At 42.2% G+C, this 18,156-nt stretch overlaps 1 protein-coding gene across 1 annotated transcript in view; it reads left to right on the forward strand.

Annotated features, from left to right (window-relative positions):
* Positions 1–2,301: 2,301 nt before the first annotated feature.
* The window catches only part of SLC41A1 (solute carrier family 41 member 1), a gene marked incomplete at its 3' end in the record, with an annotated part of 50,400 nt that continues 34,545 nt past the window's right edge, over positions 2,302–18,156 (forward strand). The window contains exon 1 of the mRNA XM_015824373.2: positions 2,302–2,320. Coding sequence (XP_015679859.2) covers positions 2,302–2,320 — 19 coding nt within the window. The remainder of the gene's footprint in view (positions 2,321–18,156) is intronic.

Genomic DNA, 18,156 nt, shown 5'->3' on the forward strand with positions numbered 1-18,156 from the left:
TCTCTGAAAGGGAAGGAGGAACCATTGGAGGCTCCTGGAGTGGAGCCTGGCCCACGGAACGATGCCCAAGCAAGAGATCATCTTCCCCAGGAGTTGAGAGAGTTGTACCAGAGGTACCCTCTTTTCCCTGCAGATCTGCTGGGCCAGCCTCCGAATGCTGACCTGGCGCTCCGGAGAGAGATAGACTTTGCATAGGTTCGAATCTATCAATGCTCCCAGATGGAGCAGACGTCTTGTGGGTGTTGTGTGACTCTTTTTGAAGTTCACGGAAAACCCATGATCCTGAAGTGTTTGGATTGTGATTTCCAGGTCCAACTGGGCTGAGTGGAAGGATCTCGACTGTACAAGTATATCGTCCAGGTAGCACTGTACGCGCACGGGCCTCATCCTTAGATGAGCCGCCAGCATGGCCAAGATCTTTGTGAAGACCCTCGGAGCCGAGGAGAGACCGAAGGGAAGGGCCCGATACTGGTAATGCCAGTGCGCGTAACAAAACCGCAGGAACCTGCGGTGTTCCTGGAGGATTGGAATGTGGAGGTAAGCCTCTGTCAGGTCGACGGAGGAAAGGAAGTCCCCTTTCCTGATGCTCGCCAAGATGGACTTTAGGGTCTGCATCTTGAACTTCCTGTAAGTTAGGAAGTAATTTAGACCCTTCAGGTCCAGTATCGCCCTCCATCCTCCTGAGGCCTTGGGGACTACAAACAGGATGGAGTAGAAGCCCACTCCTATCTGGTCCTGTGGCACCCTTTCTATGGCCCTGATGTCTAGTAAGTGTGCGATGGCTGTCGAGACTAGATGAGCTTTTGAATAATTGTTTGAAACCGGGCATTGTATGAAATGATCTGGGGGAAAAGATCGAAACTCTAGGGAGAGACCGTGTCTTATGGTCTCCCTGACCCAAGCGTCCATAGTTGTGCTCTCCCACTTGTCGTAAAACAGTGCCAGCCGACCCCCAATGGGGTAATCCTCCTTGGCGTCACTTGGACCACCTGTATGGCCGGCTGCCCGAGCCCCTGAAGGGATGTTTGATCTGGGACTGGCCCCTGGCTCCACTAATCTGGCGGTCCTGCTGTCAATCCTGCCTGGAAGGATAGGACCGTGAGCCTCTGGGCCAATCCCAGGACTGCCCTGCCCAAAAGGGCTGTCTCCACTCCCAGGAACCACCGGGGCGAAATGTCGGCCTACGGTAATCTAGTTGAAGACGCCTATCCGATTTTTTGGATGGGTGAGCCAAGACTTTGCGCTTATCCTTGCCCTCAATGACATGCGGTTCTAGCACTGCACCGAATAAGTGCGTTCCACTGTACCTGGAAGTTGACAGGCGCCACTTTGCCTTTAAGTCCGTTCGCCAATGCTTCAACCAGAGAAGCCTGCGGGACGCCACTGTGGCAGCAACCGATCGGGCTGAGCACCTGGCCGAATGCAGAGATGCATTCGCAATGTACTTGGAAGCTGCCACAATCTTGCCTAGTGTTTGGTGCGCCCTGACCTGATCTGGCGGAATGAGCGCCTGGAGATCCTGCAGCCACATTATCGCTGAACGTGCAAAGAAGGAGGATGAGGTTGCCGCCCTTATGGCCCAAGCCGAAGATTGGTGAGCTCTGCGAAGTGAGAACTCGAACTTCTTGTCCTCCGCCTTCAAGAATTCAGCCATGTCCCCAGGAATGGCGGTGTTGGAGAACAAAGATGCCAGAGGAGAGTCCACAGTCGGAACTTCTAGAAGAGAGGCAAAGGAAGAAGCAACATTGTAAAGTTTCTTGTCCAAACTACTCGGAGAAGGAGTGGTGGTTAGGGATGACCACTGCTTTTCCACCGTAGTCCTGAAGACTGACGGGCATGGAATCTGAGGTTCCTCCCTGACCTTTTCCGCAAACAGGGTTGGCCTCCTGGTTCGAGGAGGTAGATGGTGTCTCCTCCTGAGCCGAAGTAAGCTTTACCGTGGCTATGGCCTTTAAGAGAAGAGACCGAAATATGGAAGGATCGAAGAGGCCCGAAGATGTCACCTGCTCAGGTGTTGGGTCCTCATCCTCAGACAATGGGGTGTCTGCTACTTCCAGGTTGATTGATCCCTCCTCTCGTGTCATGTTCCTCCTGGGGCGGGGGAGTAGACGTGGGAGGAGAGGGATGTGACTGCGCTTGGCTACGGCCAGTGGATGACATAAACTGTTTGAATGCATGATGCATGAAGGCCTGGAATTGGCTCTGGGACCATATTTCCCCTTGATCCCTGGAGCTGGCCCCAACCCCCGTTGAGGCACGCCTGCTCTCTGGTGTTTAGTGCGAAGAAGAGGAGGAGGAACGATGAGGACCAACCTGCTCAGTAAGTAAGCTTTACCGTGGAGGAGACCAAGATCGTGGGGCATCCTGTGAGGATTCAAATTGAGGCTCTAGCGAAGGGATGTCCAATGGGGCGGGGGAAACCAATTCAGCCCCGCTGGACCTGAGCCTCTGTGCCTTGGAAAATTCTCTCTCCAGTGCTAAGTGTCTCCTCGAGGCCTCTCGCTCGGCTGTTTTGGAAATTTCCTTTGTAGCCAAATGTTTGGTTTTAGCTTCTTTCTTCACCCCCCCCCCACTTCCAATTCCTCTGATCTGCGTTTTGTTTGTGCGGGGGGGGGGGACACTGGTCTGCGTTGTCTGGGGCAAGGAACTGTCTGCCATTGTAGTCTAGGTACTCCTGGGCAGTTGTACCTAGAGGCGGGGGTAACCCAAAACGCAGATCAAGCAGTCAGAGATGGAAAACCGATCCTCACTCTGAACGGTTATCAATGGCAAGAACAGCCAGACAGTGTTCTAATACTGCCTGTTCAGGCCCTGTGACTAAAGGTGACTGACTAAACTGAACCAGGTGGTCAAAAAGGTATCTCTTCGCTCCTCTCCCTTAGATCTGAAACTCAGATGTGAACACCTTGATCTGCTCAATGCAGACAAGCCCCAATCCTGGGATAGCACTCACAAAGTTCACAGCACTTGCTGTGGATATGAGAGAAGCATCTTCCCCCCTGAACGGGCCTGCTCACAGGCCAAGGCACTCAGGCAATAATGATGATACAGCAGTGAAGCCACGTAGGCCTTCAAAATGGTGTTTGCCACGTGGGCCTTGCAGACAAACCCCGCAGGCAATAATGATGATGGAACAATGAGTCAAAATAGGCCTTCAAAATGGCAGCCACGTGGGCCTGCAAAATAGCGGCATCGCTATGACCATGCGGTCAAAATGGCGGCCGTAAGTACTTAGAGTCTGCAGAGAATCGCAAGGGAACTTTGAGAAAACTTTCAGGGAGAATCAAGGCTTTGCAGCAAACAAAAGAAAGGAAAGAGATTCCTGAATTCCCCCCATTCCCAGGCACTTGCGGTTGGTAGCGTAGCAGCCGCTGCGATCCGGATTATGGCTGCAGGCAGAAAACGCTCCCTCGAGACCTCGACACGATGGAATTGCGCTCCGGAGGCTTCCTCGCCGAAGGCTGATCTCCGCTGCCCAGCTGATCAGCGGGATCGCGGAGGGTTACAGTTCGTCTGGAACCCCCCTCCGATCGGAGCCTGCAGCCTTCCACTTCCTAGCCCCAAGGGGCAGCAGGGATGCAAGGACAGAGTCCTTATCTCCTCAGAGAATCCTGATTGAATTGATGAATTTGAAAATGAAGAGCCAAATTAGTCCGAATAAAACTAGTGAATCCAATTTAAGTCTAGCCAATTAATCCAAAAAGTCAAATCTAGCCTAGCTAAGGAGCCTTAAATAAAGCGTCTTGCTGAGCTCGAGACTAAGACAAAAACTGGGGAAGGCACACCCAGAGGGAGGCGTGGCAAAGTTTTTTGTCTTAGTCTGAGCAGGAAGGCTGAAATAACCCAATCGGTGGACTCTACACCCATTCTGCTGGAGAATGTGAACTATTTCATTGTTCTTTTGAATTTCTAAACTTTACCTCTGCCAGTTGTTTTTCTTATGCTTATTGGTTATTTCATTTTTAGTTTTCTTTTAACTTCTCTTTTGAGACCGTATTGTTTTAACTGTTTAGCACAGCTAAGGCAGTTGTGAATACCTCCAAAATTGGCAGAACTACGGCATTTCTACTACACAAGCAAAAAATATTGAGGAAGATGGGTAGTTCAGAAATGTGAAATATACATGCATACATAGATTCAAGTCAAATCATAGGTGTTTTATCTCAGGAACAAAAAGTGATTTATCTCAGGGACATATGAAACTAATGGCAGACTTTAGTACAGGTGGTCCTTAACTTACAACCACTATTAGGATCAGAATTTCTCCCTGTGTGGGCACATGGGAACTGCTGTAAGTCCCTTTTTTCAGTGCTGTTGTAACTATGAAAAGTCCCTGAAATGAAAGCTTGTAAGTCAAGGACTACCTGTATTGATATATTTTTAGAAGGAACTAATTTATTGGATTTGGTTTCCTTTATTCACTGAATTAATCTATATGAGGTATGGAGAATCTTTTTAATGTCAAAGCCTGTAGTTTTTGGAAACAAATTTTGCGTAGACCATGTATTAGGGGTGAGGCCAGTTTTCATAGCTGGTAAGAAAAGTGTCCATGTGCTGAGCTGATAGCTGAGCCCAGGTGTCCTTCCCGGATTTCTCTTTTCTTTCACTTTCTGACACTCTTTCCCATGGAAAATACCTTGCTAAACCTAAATAGTAGGGAGACAGATGGGGGCATGAGGGCAATTTTTGGCAAAATAGCAACCTAGAGTAGCCAGGAAACATCTGTATACCCTTTGAAATAGCAGATTTTGGAAGAACTTTTTCATTCATGCAATACAGTTTTTGTGTCTATGTGTGTGTGTGTGTGTAGAAGGCATGAAGGGTTGTAAGTTTCTCTGACTCTAATGCAGTGTAATGGTTGATAGCTCTGACTATAATGAAGGCACTTTGTTTATCTTTCTGACACTCTATTCTCACTTGATTATTCTAAAGCAGACTGTTTTTTTGTCTTGTTAAATTTGTATATTCTTCAGTTATTACTGTATGCTCAATGTACAAATAATTATATCTAAGTTTATTGCAAGTTTCATACAGTTTGAATCCTTGGTGCCGCTTCTGTATGACTGCTACAACTTATTTGACTCTAATTAAGCGCAAGATGTTGCAATTCTGTGGCACATAACTTTTTCCAATCTGATGACTGTACTTGATTTTTGATTTCAAGCCAGGGACTACACTCCAGAAAATGTAACCAGCCAATTTTGGGATTTCTTTTAATGATTTTTTCACATTATTTTTCTGCACTGAAACTGATTGCTAAACACTGATTCTGTAATTGACTTCAATTAATGCTACTTTTTAGAAAGTAAATGGTATGATATGTATATTAAATAATATACTGAACAAAGAAAGCTGAAGTTTTCATTTATGATTTGTTCATTGGGAACACTCATATGTAACTTTAAAGGCATGGTTATATACTCTTCCCTAATATTTATAACAAAATTGGATTTAGCAAAATTTGTAGCACATGAAAACAGGGTTAGCAAGGGATGATACTGTGATTCTTACAGACTTTGTACTGCTTATTACTGTATTTTCACTATTATTTTACCTGTATGCACTGCTAAGGTTTGAATTTTTTCTTCTTGGCAATAAAAAAAAGTAATTGTCTGTGAAGAGCAATCACTGTGGAGTAGTTTTCTGTTCCAGTGATTTCTCTACCCTATTTCCTCAAAATAATAATTACACAGAAATAAACCTCCACTAGTTTCCTGCTCTCTGTATCCTAAAATTCTTCTTTTTCACAAAAACTCTATGATGATTTGTGTGCTGGATGCTCTATTCTACACCTAGACTTTGATGGTTCACCCAGGCTTGTAATTTCTACATGTCATTAATTATGATATAAAACATTTCATTTTGCTTTGTTAAGCACTTTTTTGAACATTTATGACATAATAAGCACAGTAATGCTTAATATTTTGAATTTTTTTTGTCCAAATCATCAGAAAAAGGCAAAATATTCTTGTTCCTTTCAACAAAAAGTAATGGATCTATTGTCTGAAAGCAGTGTCTGGCTTTGTTGACTTCCATTTAACCAATATTTTCTTGGCAGATCTTCTTGATCAGGCTATGCCCTTGGATGATGAGAAGTATGTTTTGAAATAAAACAGGATTTAGACACCTGTTATGAGGAAAGTTTGTACGAAAACAGTTTCAGTGATTGGAAGTGAATGATCAAATACTCATTTATACCCAATATTCTTGGAAACATGGAAATGTTATCTTTTCCAAGATAACTAGTGATTACAAAATCACTTCGTAGAGGAAAGAGACAGTGCAACATTATTTTGTTTTGAATGAGTCAGCCCAGAGACAAGAGTGTGATTTTACTGCATGCCTCCAGTATAATATTAGCAGATTCAATGGTTTGATTAGGCTGTGGGCCTAAAACTAAAAAGACAGCTGGAACAGAAACAAGGCTGACTTTATACCAACTGTTTCAGTTACATTCAGTGCTGGGCTTCAAATAATTTAACAACCAGTTCTCTGCCCCGCTCACCACCGCCCAGATGCCCTTGCTTCCCAAACCATTTCTTTTCTAACCATTTCATCTCTGACGTGGTCCTCCGCCACTGTGTGCAGTCCCACAAACAAAAGAAGTTGGTGGAACAAAAAAAAAAAGTTCAGTTATTTCCAACTTCTTGCAGGGAAAAAAAAAGATCTCGCAAAGTTGGAATTGATTGAACTTTTTTTTTGTCCCACAACCTTTTTGTTTGTGGGACTTTCCACGGCAGCGGAAGAGCGCATAAGAGCTGGAGAGCTTGCCCCACCCATCACCGCCCAGATGCCCTCCTTTCCCAAAGCATTATGCTAACTTTGTCTCACAAACAAAAGAAGTTTGCCAAAGTGCATCCCGGGCTGCAATGGAGAGACCGAAAGTAGAAGCTGGCGCGAGGGGAGGAGGAGCAGGGAGAAGAGGAAAAGTGGCCAAATGAGAAGAGGCGCCGAAATCAGCGGAGTCCATGTGCCTGCCTGCCACATGCTCGCCCCATGTTAGCCATGCTCTCCATACCTAACGCGGGAGAGTTACAGTGGCACAGTTTGGGGGATGGTGAATCCCATTCGTGGCATGTCTGCCGACCAATCGCCATGTCACCTCTCAGAAGGGCACCGAAAAAAGCAGAGTCTGTGTGCATGTTTGCCCCATGTCTGCCATGCTCTTCACGGCACGCTGCAGCTGACCCAAGATGTGGAGAGCATGGCTGATGCGTGTAGTAGGCGCACACACAGACTCCGCCGTTTTTGGAGGCACTTTGGTGCCTGACCGGCCAGGATGGTCCCACTCCTTACTCAGCCTCTTTTCCTCTTTCTTCTCCCCGCTCCTTCTTTCCTCACGCCCACTGCATCCACTTCCAGTCTCTCCATTGCAGCCCGGGATCCACTTTGGCAGCGGCAGGGCTTGGGGGAATGGTGAATCCCCATTTGTGGCGTGTCCGCTGACCAATCACCATGCTGCCTCTCAGGATGGCATCAACAAAAAAGCAGAGTCCGTGTGCGTGCCTGCCTCGTGCTTGCCCCGCATCCGCCATGCTCTTCATGGCGCACTGCAGCTGACCTGAGGTGGCTGGCCAGCCACTGAAATGCCACTGAAAACAGCAGAGTGTGTGTACGTGCCTGCTACATACTCACCACTGAGCCATGCTTTCCACACCTCAGATCAGCTGCAGCGCACTGTGGAGAGCATGGCGGACACAGGGCAAGTGTGAGGCAGGTGCGCACACAAACTCCGCTTTTTTCAAGTGCCATTTTAAGAACCGGTTCACTGAACTCAAGAGAAAGTAGGTAACGGTTCTGCCAAACCGGTGCAAACCGGCTGAACCCCACCTCTAGTTACATTGTTTATCCATTAGAAAAATACAGCCTCCTTTGCAACAATATTATATCTAAGGTTCTCCCCCTTTTGTAAAAAAAAGAGTGGTATTCAGCTTTAGATTCTACGCCTCTGCATTAATGAAATGCAAAATACATAGGCTAAAATCATACATTCTGACAAATCACAATAAGCTCGGTTTGTATTACACCAGTGTTTCTCAACCTTGGCAACTTAAAAGATGTATGAATTTCAATTCCCAGAATTCCCCAGCCAGCATATTGCCTGGGGAATTCTTGGAGCTGAAGTCCACACATCTTAAAGTTGTCATGGTTGAAGAAACACTAAAGAGAAATCAAACAAACTACATTATGTCATGCCTTGATAGATTTCTGAAAGCACCTATAGCGATTTTAAAAATGCCATTTTAAAAGATATAAAATGTGGTCTTCCCATTCCCCAAGCTTTTCTAGTTGAAAATGTCATAATTTTTATAATTATAATCAATTGCAATACTGGAAGTAAAAGTGAATCCTACACAAACAGTATTGACAGACTCTCTTCCACTGTTGATTACCTATATACAATTCAGAAACGTTTTAAGGGATAAAAGTGCAAAAGCACTTTTGCTGCCCTTTGCCATAGGCTTAGTTGACTGTACTGTATATTTCATCACCAAGTATGAATTAGTTATTTGTCAGCTGAAGTAAGATAACAAAGGCAAAAGCTAGAACATCTTTGGTAATCTCGTCTTTCCCATCAACCTTCACTTAGAACCAAGGAAGCTACATAATATTACAGATGGAGCTGTACACTGTGTTCCCTTGCTCTTTAGTGATTACACAAAGACTTATGTGAAGAGGGGCAAAGGAAAAATAATGGAAAGACAAGGGTTAGTGACCCAAGAAGTGGATTTATAGTTCATATTTTGGCTTTCACCTTGCAAAAGGCCAACTGATCTGCAGCCAAAGAGAAAACTGACCAACTCTGCTGGCATCCAGCAGAGTTGAAACAAAAGTTGGTTCATATTGTTGATTAATTCCATGACAATAGTTTAGTAGAGCAAATTCCCACTTTTTATAATTTCAGGCAGTAAAATAGATCTATGTAAGAGAGATGGTCTATAACTGTAGTAAGACATGATTTATTTAGCTGTAATATTACTGAATTAGCACTATTAGCTATAAGTTTTTACAACATGCTAAATCATCATGCTTTACAAACTGCAGTGGCTGGGTATGTGCAGCATATTTACCTAAAACTTAAAAACCTGCATTATACTTGGCACAATATGTGAATGCTTTCAATGTAAATTATCTCTTCCCTTCTTTCATCTTTATTGTTTATGAAAGCTTTATATTTTTGGCTTTGCATTAGTCATGTAAAAGGGCTACTATTTGAGCTTAGAAATTAGAAAATCTGAGAGCCTAATGATTTTCTTCCTGCATTTATTGTGTTATGTGTACAGTAGTATATTAGCAACAAGAACGTTGAGTAATCTGCTGGCCATATGCCAGGCACATATCAACTCTGTTGAGGAAGTGTATGACTAAAGCATACAAAGAGTACAGCATCACATCTAAGACAAGGTCAAATTCCACACCTGCATATTCTAAAGCAAGCTGTCATGCCAATTTCTATTTTAAGGACTGGATTCTGATCCTGCGACTACAGAGCCTTTATATCTGTTATGGCATGCCAAGAAGCAGGATTTTTTAACACAAGGTAACTGCTGCTATTCAAATGTAAGGGTGCTATGAAGCTCTGCAAAGCTAATCTCTCTATCCTTCACTCAACATTACCTACCCAAAGTTCCTCCGGTTTGCTCCTCCCCATTCAGGTCCTTTCTATAGCCTGATTGCTATTGTTCAGATTTTAAAGGCACAATATCTCTTGAGTACCAAGTCCTCATGACAAACAATGGGAGTACCAGATGCTGCAGTAACACTTTGCTTATAAATTTCCTAGAGGTATATGTCAAGCTACTATTAAATGGATGGACGTTTTACCCAGGGATATCCAAAGTTGAAATAGGGAGGACTGACCTGACTGTGAAAGTTATTAAACAGAGGACCAGCCTGCAACCTGAAGGCATGAGTGCTCTTATCACTGAAGATTTTCAAAAGGGTTGGATAGAATCATAGGGCTGGAATTGACCTTGGAGGTCTTCTAGTCTAACCCCTTGCCCAAAACAGCTATTTGTCCAGGATGGTATGGGGATATCTAAACTGGGCAGGATCAGATTGGAATACTTCTAAGACCCCATCCAACCCTAAGATTCTGTGAAGGGCTATAGTTCTGAAATAAGTACATATTTTGTGTGCAGAAGGTTCTGAAATCTCTCCCCAATTCCACTAGAACTGGTAAGAAAGTTCTCAATCTGAGCTCTTGAAGAGTCTCTGCCAATTGATTGTATAGCCAATATTAAGCTAGATTAGTGTTCCTCAGTCTCAGCAACTATAAGATGTGTACACTTCCAGGTGTAATTTCTGATTTCTATCTATAAAGCCCTTCATGGCATAGTATTGCGTTGCAAGACTTGTCTATCTGCAAGACTGCCCATCTTCAATGGTTATGGTTATGGAGTTCCCACAAGATCTGACAGAGCAAATATGCTCCAGATCCCTTTTATAAAACAGTGTTATCTTATAAAACCCAGGAGATGTGCCATCTTAGTTGGTGACTAAGTCTTTGGGACAGCATAATGCTGCTGCCACCACCATTTTCATGGTTTGGATGGTCCTGACCCTATTGGCCTTACATTAGGTCTTTGAAAGCCTAGCTTTCCCCCTGGACCCTGGACTTCATGAGCCTCTCTGTAATATTTTGAAAGCAAATGATTGTGAGACTCAGTTTCTGCTGTGTATATATGCATGTTACATGTGTGTATAATTTTCTATGTTATATCAGCTGTCCAGCTCTCATTATCTATAAGATAAATTGACTAAATGAATCAATAAACTTTATCTGCAGGTTGGGCTGATTCTGAATCTGAGTTAGATTGGATTCCTCAAAATTACAAACATTTTTGTAAGCTCTCCTCCACACACTCTTCTTTTTACTTCTGTCTGAGTTGCATCTGGGTCTGATTTTGGATCTTTAGGTAGAACCTTAAATCATACATGCATGTGCATGCACATATACAATTTTTAAAAACAAAAGTGAATTATGCTTACTGAATAAGAAAATATGGCTCTGGGGCAGTAACCAAGCCACCAAGAATGATGGTGTGCTGAATCTTTCACTCTTTTTTAGCTATTAAATTAAGCTTTTTCCCCTCCTTAAGATTGCAAAGACTGACAGACGTGTCTTAGAGGAACACTGAGTAAAGTAAAAGGAATCCAAATATATTTTGAAGGGTCGGAAGTGGATGAACTTCACTTCCACCATATGGGGAGGAAGATAAAAATGAAAAGGAGATTAAAACAGCTTCTAGATTTTCTATTGTTTCCAATTCAGTCTTAAATAAGATTTACAATGGGAAAAGTCTATAGCTTTGATAGCAAGGCAGGTATGCCGTAACAATTTACTAAACAATTTTAAAAAAAAGTCAATTTTACTTCTGACATTGCCCATTCTTAATAATCGATTTTTGCTACTTATCCTTGGTAATTGTTGAGCCCTGTGGAAGTTTTTGCTCACAGGCTGGGCCTGTCCCTTCTCTGTTCTGCTGCCATTTCTTAGCCCTGTAGCCATTGTTGCTCTTCTATGCCTCCGCTACCACAACTAAACCCCCATTACAAGGCTACCCACACATCCCTCCCATGCTACTTAGGAGTGGTCAGAGATGTTAAATGTGATAAATGAGGACTGAACAATTGCCATTCTTCTCATTGCAGACAGAGCGCTAATATGGAGGCCTCCTGAGAAATATAGGTTTGCTAGAATGGCACCTCTCAGAAATACTGCTGTCGGGACATGTTTACAATTGCCCTGCATGGCCTATTGGCCGAGCTGCCATTTAAAGGAACTCATGCTTCATTTCCGGGCTTAGCAGTTTCCCGGGACAGCAGGCTCTACAGATAGCATGAGCTCAGTGTGATGGGAAAAGGAGTGCCGTGCATCGTTCTCCCCATTCCCTTCTTTGTGATGGATTTAGGAACAGCAGTCACCGGCACAAAAGGAAATGGTGTCAAACAGGAAGGAAAATGACCACATTAAGGGGAGGGGGAAATGATGGATTTAATGATAGCTCAGCTGGTCAAGCCTGGGACAAAGCAATGCCATGGTCAATGAGCAGGGAAATTGAGATATGGACATCCCTTACTGAAACATTCCACTATTGTTTTCACATTTTCTTTCAATGTGTTTCATTATCATTAGGTGGAGTAATAGTCATTAGCATTATACCATATACAGTAGGCTAGGATAGAGGGACTTAGAATTATAAGCCTCTTTATAAAATCCCCTCCATTCTCCATTTTCTTTCTACCCGTTTCAAACTTCCCCATATTTTCTGCCATTTCTGATCATGGAATAGCATGCAGAAGAGATGTGTCCAAAGTCTAAAGAGTCTGTATGCTATGTCTCCAACACAGTTAAGCTTCCTAATAGGGAAAGCTCAGCATATTCACAAGGAAATACTCATGGCTGATTGGGGAATTCTGGGAGTGTTAAAGTTGCCAAGTTTGGACACCTCTGCTTTATGTGGTATTAAAAATATTACAAATGCTTTATGCCAGTCTCCTCCTATAAACCTACATAAGCTTTAACATCCAATAATCTTTCTCTATAGATCAGAGGCCCCCAACCTTTTGGGCACTAAGGACCAGTTCCATGGAGAGAGGTTTTTCCACGGACCAGAGGGGGTGTTGTTTTATGTGCTGCCTGCATCCAGCGAATGGGGCTTCGCTTGTTTGCGTGGCCCGGTTTCTGGCATGCCAGGGACCGGTGCTGGTCCATAGACCAGGGGTTGAGGACGTCTGCTATAGACAACTTCTGTCTCAAACCTACTATCTGATATCTTGATAGCCCTACAAATTAATAAATATTGATCTTTGGAGCTAGATTTCCATTTACTTTCTGTTTTATTAATAGTAAATGGGTGCCATGTGAAGGTTCAGCTTCAGACATTACTGTTTTGGAAATTGTATTCAACATTAAGATTTGGATTTTCTTAAAATAAAATATATAGGTAGGACCTATATGCCTGATATTTATCTTCTGAATAAAGTTAATAGGCACTCTCTGCATCCTACAGCAGTGCACTAGAAATGTCAATCTGTAATAATCAATCTTATGCTTATTTTCTCATACATAATTCTGATTCATGAAGTTGATATTTATCTCAGTTAACACTACAGCAAGTCTAAATTAACTAAGTGGGACTAATTTCCCACGTTAGAACTGTACCCATAATATTAAAAAGAGAAGCAGTTCCATTAAATGAAATCAAAAGAAAATGAACATGATTTTTGTATTTTATTAAATCAAGATATTCTCAATGAATATAATTGGAGGGGGTAGCCTGAATTTTTATTTGACAGGTAGGTATTTTGTCAGTTGAACAACAGCAGCTGCATAGGAATCTAGCCCCATTACACAGGATATGAGGACACTTTAATCTCAGCTGTGGCTTTAATTCCCGCTGAGGGAACAACTGAATTCACAGTGGTGGGTTATCTTACATAGCATAAGACCAGCATATAAAAATGTCATGATGGGATAATTCTGTTTGCATGTGCTCAGATGAGAGGGAACTGGGCTTATCTCATATGCTGAACTTGCAGATAAGGAGACTAAAGACATTTATCCAGCAATATAAGGCTTAGAGCTTTCAACTGTTTCAAAGGTTTGGGTTAAAGCTTAGTAAATATATTGCACTTGTAACCAAAAATACATAGTTGTATAGAGGAAAGTTTGAACTGAGGTAACTATGCTAAATCAACAGCCAGGAGACCCCATGCTCTGCTAAGCCACCATGTGGTTTGTTTGGGACTTAATATTTGTGTGGATGCAGCCACTGTAATCTATATACCATGGGTTTATATGTTTTTTTTTAATTATGATTCAGCCAATAACGTATAGTTAAGAAAGATACAGTATACGTAATCCAGACAAAAAGTACAGGTAAGTAGGACAGCTACATTTGCACATTTAAAGTTTAGGAAAATTCATTCAAAACTACACTTTAGATGCCCAATGTTAATCACTACTAGGACTATGTAATTATTCACTGAATCTGGCTGCTTGGCCAAAGATAAAAGAAAAGCAGACCAGGTTACATTTGACAGCTAACAGTAAGAGTATATTCCTCCTAGGATAACTGTGGCATAGATCTATTTGCTGCAGTGCATTATGAATACAAGGCATTTTGGTGAAGTGCAAATTTGGTGTAGTGCTAAAATGCTGGCCTAGAACCAGGAGACTGCCTTAGGCATGAAAACCAATTGAGTGAATTTGGGCCAGTCACACGCTTTCAGCCCAACCCACCTAACATGATTATTCCTGTGGCGAAAATAGAGCAGGAAAAATTATGTATGTTTCTCACTCTGAGTTACTTATAGAGTAATTAAGGCTGAATAAAAATAAATGAATTTGTTCCTGCCACCACAACCAAGAAGGTGTAGCTTATTCATTGGTGCAAAAAAGAAACACCAATCAGGTAGGCTAACATTAGGTTAAACTTAGGGAGAATCCCTGATATCCCAATAGCTGTCTTCTTGCTCCACAGTGTTTGGATTTTAATGTCTACACAAACCTTATGAGATTCAGCCAGCAGAGTTGGGAATGATAGATACTAAAAAAGACATATTAAGAGAGACACCAAATTCAAGAAAAGTGATTAGTAAAAATGCTGATATATTCCCCAATAAATATTTGCTTATAATATATAAGTAGTATTTATGCATAGTATACAATGAGTAATATCAAGAACGAATGTACATTTTGCTGTTTAGTGTCATCTAGCCACAACAATGGCTAGATGATACTATAAAGTAAAGGAGTCCCTGCAGATTTTACTCCAATAGCCATTGCTGGCTGTTTCAAGAGATGGAGCCAGCGCTGTCCAAAGATATTTCCATGGTCATGTGGCCAGCATATCACTGAGTTCTGTTAACCTTCCCACCAAAGTGGTACCTATTTATCTACTCGCATTTGCAAGCTTTTGAACTGCTAGGTTGGCAGGAGAAGGGCGAGGATAGGTGCTCGGGTCTTGAACCTGGGCTGCCGGATTTTCAGCCAACAAGACCAGCATCTTAACTGCTCAGCAGCTTGTCACTCTACTATAAAGCATCTACAAAATTTGTTGACCTGGTGGAACATTCTGGAGCATTCCATTTACTTCTAGATCCTGTTGAACCTTGTCTTGGACCATGTTCTGAGGGTGATTCAGTAATTTTTACAATTAAGTCCTCTAAAGCAGAAGTGGTTCTAGGATTTACTTCCACAAAACTTCTGAACTACCTCTGGAATGTCAGGATTTAGAAGAATGCTTGGCATGGCATGGAGTTCTCCAAATGTTCCTTTCTGAACTGATAAATTTTATATATCACCACCATAATGTCCATGTAGTTTCCTTGGCAACAAATGGAAGTAGTTTGCTCTTACCATCTTCTGAGATATTTTTTCAACTTTATAATCCTGGGATAGTCTGGTGATATCTAAATATAATCCAAAATTCCTTAGGTTTTCAAGATCAGCCAAAGCTGGGTAGGTGCCAGAACCTGTTATAAATGGGTAAATTCCTATAAATCACAAGTGAATAAATTTGGAAATATCTATGTGAGAATATCTAGTATATGGAATCAGTGAGAGCAGGTATCTGACTGATAAAAGTTAATAACTATTAGTGGTTTCTGCTTTCAAAAGTACCTGAAAACCTTGGCATCTTACTCAGCTCAGTCTCCATGACGGTGGTAAAGAAAGAATATTCTGTGGGATCATTCCCCCTTCTTGAATGTTTTGTTTTTAACAAAAAAGCATGTTTTCCTAACCATTTTATTTGTAAAAATATAAGGGAAAAAAATCAAGCAATTTTCCATCAGTTTTCCCCAAAATATTACAGAAAAAATGACTTATTAAATTTATGTGCCACCAATCTCACTAATAAGTAACTCTGGGTGGCTTACAAACAGTACAAACGTTTGAGAAATATAAAAGGTAAGAAAATTAAATGCTAAAAATGCCTTTTCTCTCTCATTTAGCATGGATAACATATTTATGATAGTGTTCCCCTTTCCATATTTTTTTAAACGGTTGCAGTGTCTCTGGGTCAAAGTAAATGGGGAAGCCAGATTCACTTAACAACCATGCTACTAACTTAACAATCATAGTGATTTATTTAACAACTAGCTGTACCCAGCCACGCGTTGCTGTGGCTGTCTGGTTAAATGGAAAAGAAAGAAAAGAGAAAGTGCAAGTTTGTGTCACAGGTGTGACATCTATATAATAGTAGGTATATAAAAACACACGCGTATTCGAATGCAACGTTGTGTCAAAATTTCAAAGCAATCAGTGAAGAACTTTCGGAGATTTAAGATTTTGAACAAACGAACATTTACATTTTTATTTATATAGATTGTGGCAAGAAAGGTCATAAAACAGGGCAAAACTCAACTGTCTTGCTTAGCAACAGAAATTTTGAGCTCAATTATCGCAAGTCGAGGACTACCTGTATGGTAATTGCAAATGAGGAACAGTCTTAATTAAGCTTTAGAAACACATCTTCCTATTTTTATTGGACAGGCTTCCGATGATCCCTTGGTGTTTTTACAATTCTGACAATAATTGGTAAGATATAATCTTTATGTATTGTATTTTTACTTTGAAAAGAATGTGCTATTTTAAGGGGAGAGGAAAAAGGGGAAAAGGGGGGAAGCTAATTCCTCTAAATGCATCAGATTTGATCTAAAAATATGTTTAAAATGTCCAGATACCCTATGGATATATAAAGTAATACTGTATAATAAAATAACAGCATTTCTTTAGCTCTAGGAGTTTAGTATTTCTTTCTTCTAGCTACCATATGCAGAGTGAATAAGCTAGTTATTTAAAAAAAAAAAAACAGGTGTGGAAATTTTGAAAGGTTTTCCATAAGTCATTTAATTGATGCTCTCAGATTATATTTTAAGCATTCTTCTTGGAAGTCCTTCGCCTTGAAATAAATGGAAATCTGTACCGTTAGCCGTTAACTCCTTTATTTTTATTTTCAAGAGTTCCAGGATTGGTTGTATATGTACTACAACGTAACAGTACCATTTGCACACTGGATCCATTCTACCTCAAGGTAAAACGAATCATTTTATACTAATTGCAAACGTCAACAGAAAAACCAATCATTGCTACTAGCCACATCACGATGTTTTCTAGGCAGCCTTACAGAAGTGCTTTGCCGTTGCCTTTTTCCCTAATGAATTTCTCCAAAGTAATTTACAACACCGGAGTTACCTGGTGGTCTACCACCCAAGTCTTAACATGGCGCCAGTCTTCCTGCTTCTGGGCTCTAGTAAGGTCTGCCAAGTGCAGCTACCCGTTGCAAAATACAAACCCGTTGAGAAAAGACTCCCTTTTGGGGGGAACAGAAAAACTAGTCTCTCTGGGAATAAAGTCCTTCTCCCTGAAGAGCTAGTTTTCCGCTTTCAGGGACGTTCGTTTTAGGTAAGTGATATTTTAAAACAGGGGTAGTCAACCTTGGCTCTTTTATGACTCGTGGACTTCAACTCCCAGAATTCCTGAGCCAGCTTAGCTGGCTCAGGAATTCTGGGAGTTGAAGTCCACGAGTCATAAAAGAGCCAAGGTTGACTACCCCTGTTTTAAAAGGTTATTCTCCGTCTTACGCTCTAAAGCTGCAATTGTTTTATCCCGCTACCTCCGACTGACAAGTGCTTTTCGCTCTCCTTCTCCACGTATTGCCTGCTATCCAAATGCTCTTCCCTAAGGCGCCAGTTCCTCGCACACCCCATTCCGAACAGCTGCCGAAACTCCCCAGGAAAGGAACGCCGCGGCATTCGCAGGCAACACGTGATTGGCTCCCACTCTGCCAAGCCTGCAGCCCATTTTCCGTCTCTCTTCACGGCGAGAAGGGAAGGCGTCCTGCAAAGGCCGCCCTCCTCCCCTGCTGCAGTTGGCTGGAGCAGCTACCAATCCGCTCCAGGAGTTTGGAATCGTCGTTCGTGTGGGAACCAATAATCGATAAATAGGCGGACAAGCATTGGAGGCGGGTGATGTCAATTCCCTGAGTTTGGGCGGGGTTTATATTTAACCCGCCCTCCCCTGCTCAGCTCGCAGCAGCCGCTTGTCGGTCCCAGCTTTAATTGTAAGCCAGCGGTTGTAGGGAGAGGTGAGCGAGGAGGGACGCTGGATAGCGGAACCCAGAAGTGGAATCAGGAAGCCGAATT

Source organism: Protobothrops mucrosquamatus, unplaced genomic scaffold (genome assembly GCF_001527695.2).
Source record: "Protobothrops mucrosquamatus isolate PMUCROS unplaced genomic scaffold, P.Mucros_1.0 scaffold2212, whole genome shotgun sequence".
Lineage (NCBI taxonomy): Eukaryota > Metazoa > Chordata > Lepidosauria > Squamata > Viperidae > Protobothrops > Protobothrops mucrosquamatus.